The sequence below is a fragment of the Tasmannia lanceolata genome, unplaced genomic scaffold (assembly GCF_043159265.1).
Source record: "Tasmannia lanceolata isolate RefF3 unplaced genomic scaffold, GAP_Taslan_0.1 ptg000002l, whole genome shotgun sequence".
Classification (NCBI taxonomy): Eukaryota; Viridiplantae; Streptophyta; class Magnoliopsida; order Canellales; family Winteraceae; genus Tasmannia; species Tasmannia lanceolata.
The window spans coordinates 29,161,291-29,175,628 of NW_027518679.1; the positions used below are offsets into that span (position 1 = coordinate 29,161,291).

At 39.6% G+C, this 14,338-nt stretch overlaps 2 protein-coding genes across 4 annotated transcripts in view; both read left to right on the forward strand.

The window, feature by feature from the left end:
• The first annotated feature begins 5,287 nt into the window (after positions 1-5,287).
• Positions 5,288-5,872, forward strand: LOC143890363 (uncharacterized). The gene is made up of 2 exons (XM_077395009.1): positions 5,288-5,428; positions 5,510-5,872. The coding sequence occupies exons 1-2, from the start codon at positions 5,288-5,290 to the stop codon at positions 5,870-5,872; spliced, it is 504 nt and encodes a 167-aa protein (XP_077251124.1).
• Positions 5,873-10,222: 4,350 nt separating this feature from the next.
• The window catches only part of LOC143856938 (putative sugar phosphate/phosphate translocator At3g17430), a 39,031-nt gene continuing 34,915 nt past the window's right edge, over positions 10,223-14,338 (forward strand). For all 3 annotated transcript variants that reach the window (XM_077367241.1, XM_077367276.1, XM_077367309.1), the window contains exon 1: positions 10,223-10,372. The gene's annotated coding sequence lies outside the window, so the exon portion shown is untranslated. The remainder of the gene's footprint in view (positions 10,373-14,338) is intronic.

The following is a 14,338-nucleotide window of genomic DNA, read 5'->3' on the forward strand; positions in this document are numbered from 1 at the left end:
GCATTGAATGGTACAAATTTTTGGCCCACACATAAAGAGAGATGGAGAGCACCATTACTAAGTTCCCAGACAAATTTATTTCTGTGGCAAAAAAAAGTAATAAGTTTCAAGAAAATCGGTTGTGCATGCAGGCAAAAAAAACACAGTGGGACCCACATTATTGGGTGATCTAAACCATTCATTTGTTGGGAAAATAATATGTTTCTAGAAGATTGGTCGTGCTTGCAGCCCAAAAAAATAATGGGACCCACATTATTGCGTGATCTAAACCGGTCATTTATTGGGAAGATAGTGTGTGCCTCCAAGAACTTCTCTATTAGATGTTCCTAATTCTCCAATCTGTGAAGATTTCAATGAGTAACCCATTTTAAACCTTTACAAATTTTAGGTTTAGGATAATCCTATAGAGAATTAGTAACTATTTTAGGAGCACATGGCCTATCTAAGTCCGGGCCAAAGAAATGAACCATTAGGCCTCAATATATTTTAAGATTTGCTAGGGAATTTTGCATTAAGGCATTTCGCGGCTGACTTTTGCACGAGGGAACATCCACACATACTCACTCTTCAGTAGATTTTGACTTATTCAATTAATTCATGTGAGGTGGTTGTCCCCTCATGCAAAAGTAAGGCACGAAATGCCTTTCCCACTACAAGAAATTAGATTTTCACCTAAGGACTTTTACCAGTGGACCTTCTTCATACCACCTCTAAATGCTCATGTATACTGGCAATTTGAAGAGAAGGATTGAAATAGGGTGTTTTTTAGTAAGAATGGAATTAAATTAGGAGGGTTGGGACAACCCAAGTGTGTAAAGAAAAGTTATGAGAATATTTGGGTGGATCGTAAATGAGGATGGTTGTTGTGAGTCATGATCATGGTGATGTTATCACATGTGTTTATTTGGAGGTTTGATGGTGAGTTTCATGATGTTTTCAGTGGCTGTTCATGTCAAAATTAGTGTAATTGGGAAAAGATGGATTGGGTTCAAATAGTGAAAGGGGAAAGGAGGGAGGTGTGAGGTTGGTGCAATTGCTTATTTGGGTCTCTTGGTGGTACTCGCGGGGTCTCTTGGTGGGCTTTGGTATTGTTTATGGGTTACTTGAGGTAGACTTTGGTGGGAAATGCATGTGATGAAAGTAACTCAAATCCCTTTGAATTTACTGTTTGAAAGCTACCTCAAACCTTTTAATTCATTCAGGGCAACAAATGGGCCTGGTCCTAATCAAGGTTTAAAATTTCGGTTTTGGTAACCGTTTCGGACCCCACCAAAAACCGAAATTTCGGATTTCGCCGAAATTTGGTAATTTGGTTCCAAATTCCAGACCCAAATTTCAGTAACACTTTTTTATTTTAATAAATAATGTCATTAAACCGAAATTTCGGACTGAAATTACCGAAAAAGGGCGAAAAAAGGAATTTCGGAAAATTTTCGGTCCCCACCGGTAACCGAAATTTCGGATTTCGGTCGAAATTTTAAACCATGGTCCTAATAAGTCTAAGGTGTGTTAAAAAAACCATGTTTACCATTTCTATGCAGTAGTTGTTAACTCATTTGTGTGATTGTATACACGTTTAAAGATATTGTGTGTGGTTGATTTTTTCAATATTTAAATGATTTTTTTCAAAAGTACACTGGAGCCCATTATTATTATTATTCAAATAAGTATACTGGAGCCCACTTCACGGGATGATCCAAACTGTTCATTTTTTGGCCCACAATGTTAATAGCCTATATCCTGTAGATAATTTCTATAGGATGATCCTAATCCTCCGATCTACAGAGGGAACACACATTATAGAACCCCTGCAGATCGGAGTGTTCAGATCATCCTATGAAAATCATCTAGAGTATAGAAACTTATTTATGTTGTGGGACAACAAAAAACGGTTTGGATCATCCTATGAACTGGGCCCCATTGGACCTTTTGAAAAATACTGGTCTTCACGCACGCACATCATATAAAAGCTCATAATTGAACATTAGGGATTTGCTAGGGATCATCACAGCAAGGCATTTCGCGGCACCTCACATGAATTAAATAAATAAGAGAAAATCTGCAGCCAACCGCGAAATGCCTTTCTGCTATGGTCCCTAGCAAATCCCTAAATTAATAGCTAAAAATAGAGACAAGGGTTTATGACCTATAAATGAGAGGGGTGAAACTCTATACCCTTGTGAGTGAAAACTGAAAAACAATCTTAGTCTTTGTGATAGAGAAGTTCATGTGAGAAATTAGATGATGAGTATAATTATATGGTGAGAAATTATATGTAAGTGGGCGTACAAACACGTAATAGTGGTACGATGGAAGAACCACCCTAGATATTTGATCCAACAGCAGCTTCTCAAACTGTTTGTACGCCCACTTACCGTATAAAATCTCTTTCTATCTAGAGTACTTCCAACCTGCATTTTCTCTTCCCCGACAAAGAACAACTCACTTTATGAGTAGTGGTTCAACTCGTGTCGATTTTTGGAAATTTGGGTTGACCATTTAGGATAAAATTGGGTCGGGTTCCGGTAATTGATTCCAATTCATTTTTTAGCAAAAGCTCAACCAAACACAACCCAAGTTGCACCCCTATTTACGTGGGGCGTGAGTGTGACTCTATTGCAATATAGTCCTACCTTAATTGATCTGGGACAAAATGACTGGTCTCTTAAGTCACTAGATAGCCAGTTTCCGAGAAAAGGATCAGTGGTCCTAAGGGTGGGTTCTTTCTCTCCCAATCTGAAATATCAACATGATAGACCTTGACTAGTCTTTTACACTAGAAGGGGTTGTCCCAAGCTAAAAAAAAAACCAAAAAAGCTATTTAGTTTACACTTGAAGGGTTTGTCCCAAGTAAAAAAAAGAGGAGAATATATCATTTGCCATTTTTGTGCTTCAAACTAGACTACTAAAGTACTGCCTAAAGGGAACCACTCACATTTAATGAAATAAAATGCATATACTTGAACATTAGGATAGTGTGGTTGGTGTATTTTTCCAAAACAAGGTCTCTTAAATGGACTGCCCGTATTTGGATGTTAGGATTGCTGATTGGCGTATTTCAGGGCATATAAGAAATCTAAAACAAGGCCTGTTAGATGGACCACAATTTCACTTATGGACTTCAGGGTCTTACACGTGAATGAAGCGTACGTCAATCAAAAGAGAGAGAGAGAGAGAGAGAGAGAGAGAGAGAGAGAGAGAGAGAGAGGGCTCTATGAATCTTCAAGTGGTTTGTATATGAACTTATGGTTGATACCCCCCCCCCCCACGGCTGGCTAACGTTAAACGTTAGGATTTAACGTATATGTCACTTTCCCACCATTTGACCGGTCTCTCTCTCTCTCCACACACACACAACAGGAACAGTTGGTGGACCCAACAGAAACCGTTGATGGAATGGTGGGCCCATCTTTGAACAACGTAGGCCCCGCCCATACCACACCATAGGACAATCCAAACCGTCCATTTGATGGGCCATAAACGTAAATAGGTTGCGTCCCAAAATGTCATTTCCATAGGCTGATCGTAGCCATCCGATCTAAATAGAAACTACATCTTATGCAACCTCTATAGAGTGTACGGTTGTGGTCATCCTATGGAAATGATTTTTGGGGCACAACCTATTTACATTATGGCCCATCAAATGAATGGTTTGGATCATTCTATGGAGTTGGTCGTAAAGTAACATTAAGGCCCGTCCACAACATAGGACGATCCAAGCCGTCCATGGTTTGGATAATCCTATGGAGTTGGTCGTACAGTAACATTAAGGCCCAATCATAGGCCCCACCCATATTTTTTCAAATTGAAGCGTACCGTCCACAACATAGGATGATCCAAGCCGTCCTTGGTTTGGATCATCCTATGGTGTGGTTCATATAGTAACATTAAGGCCCAATTTAGGCCCCACCCATATTTTTGAAAATGAAGTGTGCCGTCCAGACCATAGGACGATCCGAGCTGTCCATTTGATGGGCCATAACATAAAGGGGTTGTGCCCCCAGAAGGGTTGGCCCATCAAATGAATGGTTTGGATCATCCTGTGGTCGTACAATAACATAAGGCCCGTCGCCAACATAGGATGATCCAAGCCGTCCATGGTTTGGATAATCCTATGGAGTTGGTCGTACACTAACATTAAGGCCCAATCGTAGGCCCCACCGATATTTTTCAAATTGAAGCGTACCGTCCACAACATAGGATGATCCAAACTGTCCATGGTTTGGATCATCCTATGGTGTGGTTCGTACCAATTTAGGCCCCACTCATATTTTTGAAAATGAAGTGTACCATCCAAACCATAGGATGATCCGAGCTGTCCATTTGATGGACCACAATGTAAATAGGTTGTGCCCCAAAAATCATTTCCGTAGGATGATCACAACCCTACAATCTATAGAGGTTGCATAAGATGTAGTTTCTATTTAGATCGGAGGTCTACGATCAGCCTATGAAAATAATATTTTGGGAAGCAACCTATTTACATTTATGGCCCATCAAATGGACGGTTTGGATTATCCTATGGTGTGGTATGGGCGGGGCCTACGTTGTTCAAAGATGTGCCCACCATTCCACCAACGGTTTCTGTTGAGCCCACCAACTGTTCCTGTTGTGTGTGTGTGTGGAGAGAGAGAGAGACCGACCGGTCAAATGGTGGGAAAACGTTAGCCAGCCGTAAGGGGGAGAATATCAGCGCCCTTCTTTTTTTTTAAACTGATGAAAATTATTAAAAGAGAAGGAACACGACCGAGATAGTCAAGGCCAAACAGAGTTCCAATTCCCTCTAGGGTGTTGTTCTTGTGAACGTGTGTACAGCACCGACACTTTAAGAATCCTTTTCTTGTTTTTAGTTTATTCTTTAGATAACTATTAGTTAGACTTTTTTATATCACAGGACACTAGGTGATTAGTATTGATGAGGAGTTTTGTTTTATGTGGAGTGCGCCATGGCTATTAGAACCGAACAAGCAACTTTATGTATAAAAACGATTGAAGTTCATATCTTCCACGGTTTATTCTTAGAGTGTTGCTTTCACGTTTTATTATCTTGACAGTGCATTGACATTCCAAATTTTCATACTTTGTTGCATATCAATTTCTCTCTCTTGTTGATTCTAATAGATTTTCTTCTTCAAGATTAACCAAAGGAGGTTTACAAGTGGTATCAAAGTAAGGTGTTCGATCAGAATACCGGTTTGTTCTTGGGTTTGCTTCGAGGGAATATCGAAGTTGGGATACCGGTTTGTTCTTTGGTAGCTTCGAGGTGATATCAAGGTTGGAAGAAGAGATGGCGGAAACTGTTGGTATGTTGGCGGGGATTGAAACGCTCAACAATACCAACTACATCCATTGGAAGTCGTGTTTGGAGTCGCATCTCCAAGGCCAAGATCTATGGGAGATAGTGAATGGCAATGACGCCGAAACACCAGTAGAGGGAGGAGTGGATACGCTACGGAAGTGGAAGATCCGTGCCAGAAAAGCGTTGTACATATTGAAGGCGTCAATATAGAAGGAGTTGATTGAGCATATTAGAGATGCGAAAACTCCAAAAGAAGCGTGGGAGGTTCTCTCATCTCTCTTTTCACGGGCGAACGATGCACGGTTGCAATTCTTGGAGAACGAGATCGGCTCATTAACACAAGGTAATTTATCCGTTTCTGATTATTTTATGAAAGTTAAAAACTTGTGTAATGAGATATCTCAATTAGACGATGAGTCTAAGATTAGTGAAAGCCGGATGCGGAGAATGATTATCCGTGGTTTGAGGCCTGAGTTTACCGGTTATATCACTGCTATTCGTGGTTGGCCAACGCAACCGTCTCTCCTGGAGTTGGAGAATCTCTTGATTAATCAAGAGATGTTGGCAAGGTAGATGGCCGGATTATTTGTGAAAGAGAGTGAGGAAGCGCTTGCGGTGAATAGCAAGCGGAAGTGGCAGAAAAATAAGAAGCCGAAAGATGGCTATAGAAGAGGTGATTGATCTAATAACAATGAAAAATCACATGAAAAAACGTGATTTTTATTGTTATGGATGTGGTAAGCCTGGTCATATTAGAAGAAATTGTCGGGCTAGGACTGAGACAGATGATGGGAATGTTGCCATCGAATCCAAAGAGAAGGATGATGATGATGATGGTGAATGGGACATGCAAGCTTTTTTTGCATGTGACGTGACAGTGGGAGAGAGTGCTACGAAATATGACTTTGAGGGGGAGGTTTGTTTTGCACTGAATGTTGCAGAACATCCTATTGTGAAGAGTCATGAGGATGAAACAAATTTGTTTTGTAATCAAGAGACACTTACGGAAGAGTGTAATGTCTCAGAAGATCGTGAGGTGGAGGAGCCGCTTACGATAGATTATAATGTCTCAGAAAATCGCAAGGTAGAGGAGCCAACTTCTTTTGAAGAAGTAAAAGACATCAGGGAGTAGCAAATCGCTATGGGCGAAGAGATTACTGCCTTGAGGAAGAAAGTATTCATACATGGTGAATTGGATCGAGAAATTTTCATTGAGCAACCTAGGAGCTTCGAAAGTAGCAAGAATCTGCAATACGTGTGCAAGTTGTGGAAGGAGGCTCCGAGAGTGTGGTACGATGATAGATTGAAGTTTCATGATACTTTTGAAGGGTTGAGCTACAAGAAGTTTGTGAAGTTTCGAAAGGAACTTGGCGTGACTAGTAGAGAGTTAACGCTGAAGGGGAGTGCTAGAGTCATCGTCGATTCGTGTATGTCATCGAAGGGGTTGGGCCGACGGGGGTTGATTCATAACGGGTTTGAATCACAGCTAGTTTGGTGAGTCGGTGTTGAGGGGGAGAATTGTGAACGTGTGTACACCACTGACTCTTCAAGAATCCTTTTCTTGTTTTTGGTTTATTTTTTAGATAACTATTAGTTAGAGTTTTTTATATCATAGGACTCTAGGTGATTAGTATTGATGAGGAGTTTTGTTTTATGTGGAGTAGGCCATGGCTATTAGAACCGAACAAGCAACTTCATGTATAAAAACGATTGGATGTGAATAAAGTTTTTATCTTCCACGGTTTATTCTTAGAGTGTTGCTTTCATGTGTTTATCTTGACAGTGCATTGACGTTCCAAATTTTCATACTTCGTTGCATATCAATTTCTCTCTCTTGCTGATTCTAATAGATTTTCTTCTTCAAGATTAGGCAAAGGAGGTTTACAGTTCTTACTTCTGTCTCATTAGAATCCTTGTTCACGATTGGACTGGAGAAAAACCCAATTATGCAGCCTTTGTCTTCCCTAAGAAACCCTCCAATTCGTGCCAGGCCTTGCTTCCCTAGCCATCCAGGATCAGGAGAAGTCCATCTAGGAGTAACTTGCTCCTTAGGTTCCCTACTCAAGCAAATCTCCTTCCAACAACGCCTAATATCTGAAGGCGAGTACAAGCTGACTCTTGAAAGGACTTTGACCTAGGATATGACTAAGGATAGTATCCTTGACAGAGGGGATAGAGAGCTAAGGGCCACATTCTTAAATGAAAGAGCATTTCTCTCTTTCTAAAGGACCCCAAAAAAAGCCAGTAAAACCATCTTCCATAACATTCTTCCCTTGCTAGGCTATGGCATAAAAAAACCAGCTATCTAAGAGATCCTTGACCGATGCCAGAGACACCCTACATTCCAAACTTGCTTGCTAATTTCTCCGCTAAATATAGATCGAGAATTGTAGAACATGAAAGCCGAAATGAAAATGAGAGATTTTGATGAGAAATTCTCTGCTCAGAAATCAAACGATTCTTTCTTTTGTATGTGAGTTTGGGGAAAAGCCATGGAAGAACATAAAAATGAGTATGTGGCTTACAAAGTAGTGGTTAACAAAAGCAATGTAGATGATGCCATTTATTAACTACCAACTAGGGGTGTAAACGAGCCGAGCCGAGCCGAGCTTGGCGAGGCTCGGCTTGGCTCGTTAAGCTCAAAAGCTCGGCTCGGGTTCGAACTAGGTTCGGATCGGCTCGGCTCGGTCAGGCTCGCGAGCCTTACCGAGCTCGGGTTATATTAAGTTCACACCCCTCATCTTCCCTGGACAGCCCTACTAGTGTAATTTGACTACTTTTTTTACACTATGGGGGGTGGTCCTAGTAACAAATGGGGTTCCAAAAATGAAGTGACATATTTTGCCCCCTCCCCTTTCACTCCCTGAACAACTCTTTTAATGTATATATTAATATAATATAATATATATATATATATATATATATATATATTTAAATATATTAAATTCTTAACGAGCCGAGCCTGGCCTAAATCAAGCTCAGCTCGTTAAGGATTCGAGCAGAGCTCGAGTGAGCTTCCGAGCCCGAGCCAAAATTGACACCCTTACTATCAACTTCTCCTTAAAGCTTAAGCTGTTGGAGAGAGGCGTCATTTGTCTTTTATACTTTAACACTCCCCCCGCACGTGTGGCCCACTTGGCAAACACGTGGCACATGTGGTTCCACTTTGGGCCGACCACCGCATGTGGATTTTTGCTATCGGGAGGTTTGAACTTGAGACCTTTGGCTTTGAGACCATGTTAACTACGAACTTCTCCAAAAGCTTAAGCTGTTGGAGAAAGACGTTATTTGTCTTTTATACTTTAACACCATTATCCTCCAATCGGATAGCTCAAGATTGGTTGTGTGATTTACAGACTTTGGCATCCATAAGGATACCATGACATTGGCAGTGGCCTACGTTCCACAAACAAAAGGCCATAAATTAATTAGACTGATAAGATCTCTTAATTCATAAGATTATTGTACCATGGCCCACTATATGGATTTCTGGGGTTATCCAACTGTAGATCCATATGTGTACCATGGCATTGCTCTAATGGGGACCCATGTACAAGACAAGCAGATTATGTTGTTTCTGTGGGTCCTACATTTGGTGGTTGGGTGTGTCATAACAAAAATAATGTCGATGAGTACAATGTCCTGTGATTGGATGGCTCAAGATTTGTCTTTTGTTAGATGATACATTGGCCGTCGGTGATAAATCCCCTTATATAAAATAAAAACCCACACTCTAACCCTCCTACCCGCAAATCTCCCTTCTTTCCCACCTCTCGCACCACATTTTCCAACTAGTCTTACCGGCATCTTCATCTCCCCAACAAGATCTAAGACAGTCTAAAGGCCCTTCCATGTAAACATTGAACAGAGTGGGTTCAAGTTATCTTAATTTTTGTGGATATTAAAGCAGGGGACATGATATTTTCACCCCCTCTGCAGTACGCATTACTCTCCCTCATTTTATAACGTTGAATAGTAGGCAACTTTAACACTTTTTTGACGTCAAATCACGTTAAAAAGGGGGTAGGCAACTTTAACACTTTTTTGACATCAAATCACGTTAAAAGGGGGGCGAATGCGTACTGTGGGTGGAAATATCATCGCGCTAGGGTTGCAACTTGGGTCCGGCATGAACCATACATCTTGGGTAGGTCATATTTCTTTGGGTTGGTAATGGAATGCTTTCATTATCTAAAATGAAGAACATTTCGCACCAGAGGATCAGTCCGATAATACCGCTCATACCACTCATAGGTAAATAGCGCAATGCTTCTTCACGAGTCTCCTATATTCTACCCTACCCAAGAAATTATATGGGTTGAGTCTTTATGGCTATGTTCACTTGTTTTCTAGCTGCAGGAAAAGAAAAGAAAGGAAAAGAATCTGACGTGGAAAATTGGAAAAGAAAGGAAAAGAAACTGTGAGAAAATTCCTTTTGTGAGAAAATTCCGTTGTTCACTTAGCCGAGAAAGGCAAAGAAAGTATGCAGGCAAAGTGATTTTCTGCCCCTTTTGGTGAGAAAATTTAGAGGAAAAGTGCAAGAAAGTTAGTTTTCCACGTCATTATTTATATTTTCCACCTGTGTAATTATGCTTTCCCGAGAAAACAAGTGAACAACGGAAAATGTCAAATCATGGAAAAATTTGGCTTACTTTCTTCTCCTTTTCTTTCTCAAGAAGGCAAGTGAACAGAGTCTATGGGAAAATCCGGAATTCTTTAACTTGACCCTGTCTAAGATAGTGATAGGGTTTTCAATCTGAAGCCCAACCAAACCCAACCCGACCCAAAACCCATGATTTCTAAACCCAACCCTTGTTATTTTTACCCGACTCAAGTTGCAACCTTGTATAAAAGAAGAAAATATTAGAATTTTTTTTTACTTTCAAAACTTTTCCAGGAATTCCTACAATCCAAAGTCCAAACAGGTTCTCATTATATTAGAATAAAGTCTTGCCCTACCTTAATACGTATCTGGACAGTTCAGTGTCGGTTCTATTTCCCTCCAGGTCTACTACATAGGAAAAGGGCATCTGAGCTTTTTTTTTTAATCGATCTTCGCTTTGAATTGCTCAGGTATCCTTCTTCTTCTCAATCACAGAGCTAGGGTTTTCTAGGGTTTCTCATTTTTCGTTAATTTGAATTGCTCAGCGATCAATTTCAACATTGTTTGATTGTGAATTCTTGGTAATGCGATCTGCTTTTCTTATTTTTACTCTAAACTTTCTCAATTTGTCTTTGGTTGTGAAATGATCTTTGAATTTAGGGTTTTTTGGTGCTGTTCTAATGCTTCTTCATCTGGCTTTTCTTCGTCTAGGGTTTGATATGCTGCATTCAGCTGAGATTTTTCTTTACTGTTTTTTTACTGTATTACATGACCTATAAAGAGGACTGAGTTGTTGGTATTTGTGTGGTGAAATAGTTTTTTTTTTTTTTTTTTTTTTTGAAATTTTACATAAGTTTAGGGTTGTGATCCTGGGAATCTAATGGTGCTATTTCCTTGGGGTTTAGATTAATGGAAATGTTGCAGGAAGTTTTCCCACTACATTTGATTTATATTTGTTTGTTTTCACAGTTCACAAATTTGCCTGGTCGATCATTGGGTTAGCTGACTGGACCAGTTTTGATCTACTGGTTGAATCAAAGCTTGAAAGATTGTGAATCAATGTAATTCTTGTCTTGGTCAACATAAGAATCATTCAACTTGACCAAGTCGATCTGGATCTGCACAGACCCATGTTTGAACCAGTAGGTCAAAACTAGTGTATTTGCTGTTCCGGTGCTCTCAGGTTGGGATTTTGTCCTGGTTACATTATCCAGGTGGATATTTAAAGGTATGTGGGCCCATATCAAGGGGTCCCACATAAAAGAAATATTTCACATGTGTGCATGTGTGAAAAATGAGATGTGCATCAAAGGAATGAGGTGTCATGATACATTTATGTGGAGGAGTTCCCTCTCCTATGTCGTTGGAAAGAGTTTCTCCTTACCTATTTCATAGGCAGGAGAAAATATCTCCATCTCTTATTTCGTACGAGGGGAGAGAGAATTCCTAGGAACCTACTATTTTTAGTAAGTACGGAAACTTATTTTTGGTAAGTGCGGAAACTTACTATTTTTACTAAGTACGCAGATAGGGGTTGAAGGGACTCCCTACTATTGTAAGTAGGGGGCATGCGATAGAAGAGGGCACTCAAACGACACACATATCTTGATGGTTTGAGATCTCATTCGTTTGAAAGGAGGCATCATGCAGTGAGATGTAGATTGGCGAGAGTATATCTCACATTCCTTTTTTCCCGTTGTTTATATTTCTTCATTGTTGAATTAATCTTCCTTCCCTACGATAAGTAAAGGAAGTAGTCTGTCAGTTTGTTTATCTTTCTAGGTTAGGAAAATAGGTGATTATTAATTGGTCTTTCTCGTTATTTTTATTTTTTTGAAATGGCAACATTAAATATATTAATATACAGAACCGAGATGGTCCAAAAAGATTACATTAGGCGATCAAAAAACAAAATCAAGGAGGAAGGAAGTCAAACCACTCCAATTCTAACCTATTCACGCCCTCTCTCGCTTGAGCGTCTGCTTCACTATTAGCAGACCTCCTTACATGCTTAAAAATTATAGAGGATCCTAACACTAGATCAGAGATTTCCTCAATTAAAGATAGGAATCTCCAGGGAGGAGCTGCAAGTCCCGAAAGCCAAGATATCACATTTGAAGAGTCACCCTCCACGATGACCTTATCGTAGGACCCATTTTCCAGATGCTTTATCCCACAGTATGCGGCTCTTACTTCCGCCTCCATTTGAATCCGAGAAACCTATGGGCCCCGAAAAGGCCCATAGAACCGCTCTCTCTGAATCTCTGCACAAGCCGCCAATACCTGCTGGACCGGGATTACCTAAGCTCGAACCATCAAAATTCATTTTTACCATGTCAGCCATAGGTGCTTCCCACTGTTGTGAAATTTGAACTTTACTCCCTCCTTCATTACAAATAATTTGCCACCCTTCCCAAAGATCAAAAGCCGAAACGAACCTAAAGAAAGGAAGACTTCTAGCCCACAGAATACAAGCAACAATGATCTTTACATACAACCAATAGGAGGTTTTAGACTCCCCTTCAAACACCCTAGAATTCCTCTCTTTCCAAATAACCCACCAAGTAGCTAGGAAAATAGGTGATTATTAATTGGTCTTTCTCGTTATTGAAAGTGTCTTTGGAGAAGGGTCAGTTTGCCCTCTCCATCACATTGTGTGCGTTGATCTTCTCGTCACTCGAACATTACATGCATGCATTGGAAGGTGTGATTGAAAGCCTCATCGGCTAGGTCAGATTATCTGTCATATAAATTTCACAAAACAATTTATTTCAATATAAAAAAATATAATATTGGATCATGTGGTATTAGAACCCAGTTTGACACACCTTCCCAGCATATTCTGCACATTCAAGGCACATGTATGCACATTCTCAGAACGTGTCAGCGCCCTTCAAAACCTACCCTAAATCTATTAGAAATATTGTTTGAATCTTATAATATATTTTAAGAACTAAAACCATAATTTTCACCCTTAATGTCCATTCCATTGATCCGTCCTGCGTCAAATTGGTATAGAGCTAGATGGTCCTGCATCAGATTTGGTATCAGAGTGAAGTATTACTCCTTCTTTCTATTGTCCTGTATCATTAGGTTTATCTTGAATTTCCATGAAGCATACTCTTGATGATCAATTGTATGAAACAAACTGAAATATTTTTCCAATCTCACAACATATTTTAGGAACCAAAACCGTAATTTTTACCCATCCTTTTCACCCTTAATGTCCATTCCATTGATCCATCCTGCGTCAAATTGGTATCAGAGCTAGATGATCCTGCATCATATTTGGTATCAGAGTGAAGTACTAGTCCCTCTTTCGATCGTCTTGCATCATAAGGTTTTTCTTGAATTTCCATGAAGCATACCCTTGATGATTAATCAAATGAAACAAATTTGCATTTGTGCTCATTATCATATGAAAATCTGTCTCTAACGACAATCATCAACATTTAATAAGATTAATGCATTTCGATTGATTTTAATGGAATAAAACTTGGTTAACTTGGGGGAGTCAACATTTCACTTGACGAGTTAAGCTTCGTTTTATTGTACGCATTTCATTACTCAAGACTCCTATCACCATGATGCACTGGTTTATTGCATTTGTAAGTTTTATCGTTCTGTGGACATTGCACCCTACAACAATTCTTAAAAGTGGAATTCGTAAATGTTTCTAAAAAATAGAACCACAGACATTTGTAATAAAAAGAAACATAAGAAAGATTACTCAAGTAATCTCGTGATGCTTTTGACTTATCAGTATTTTTTTTTTGGGTTAAGCTGGCCTCTTTAAAAGAATATTTCTCCATTGATAAACATCTTCACTTATTTTTAAGACAGTGATACTTCATGTATCTTTCTATCAACTTTCGGATTGCTTTGAAATTAATGCCCTTAGTTTCGGGAATCGTTGTTATTTTTGCTTGACCTACTGTGATTTCAGAGATCGATTGTAATTCTTCTGGTGTGAACCCAATCTTACCACGACCAAGTCTTCCTTTTTGGATTTTCAACTTGGCGGACCGCTCGGCCTTAACTTTTGCCTGAATCGCCTTTTCAGGTTTTTGACTCAGCAGGCCACCCCCTTAACTTTTGCCTAAGCCGCCCTTTCAAGTTTTCAACTTAGCAAGGGAATGATCCTAAATTTTGCTTAGATCGTCTTTTCAAGTTTTCAATCTAGCGGATCTTCAAGCTCCATTTCTTTTTTTTCTTTTCTCTTTTTTCATTTTTTCTTCTCTTTTTTTTTTTACTTGAACACCAAAAGGACTTTATAGGTGAGGTAGCGCTTTTCAAAGAATGGCTTAAGGTTTTGCAAGAATTTTGACCGAACCTGTGAACATGTTGTCTACGTATCCCAGTGTAGGAGTCAGGTCATGCGTAGTTCAGGGCGAATGCCCCTAGTTTGAAGATATTTTAATTTTTCTTTTTACTTG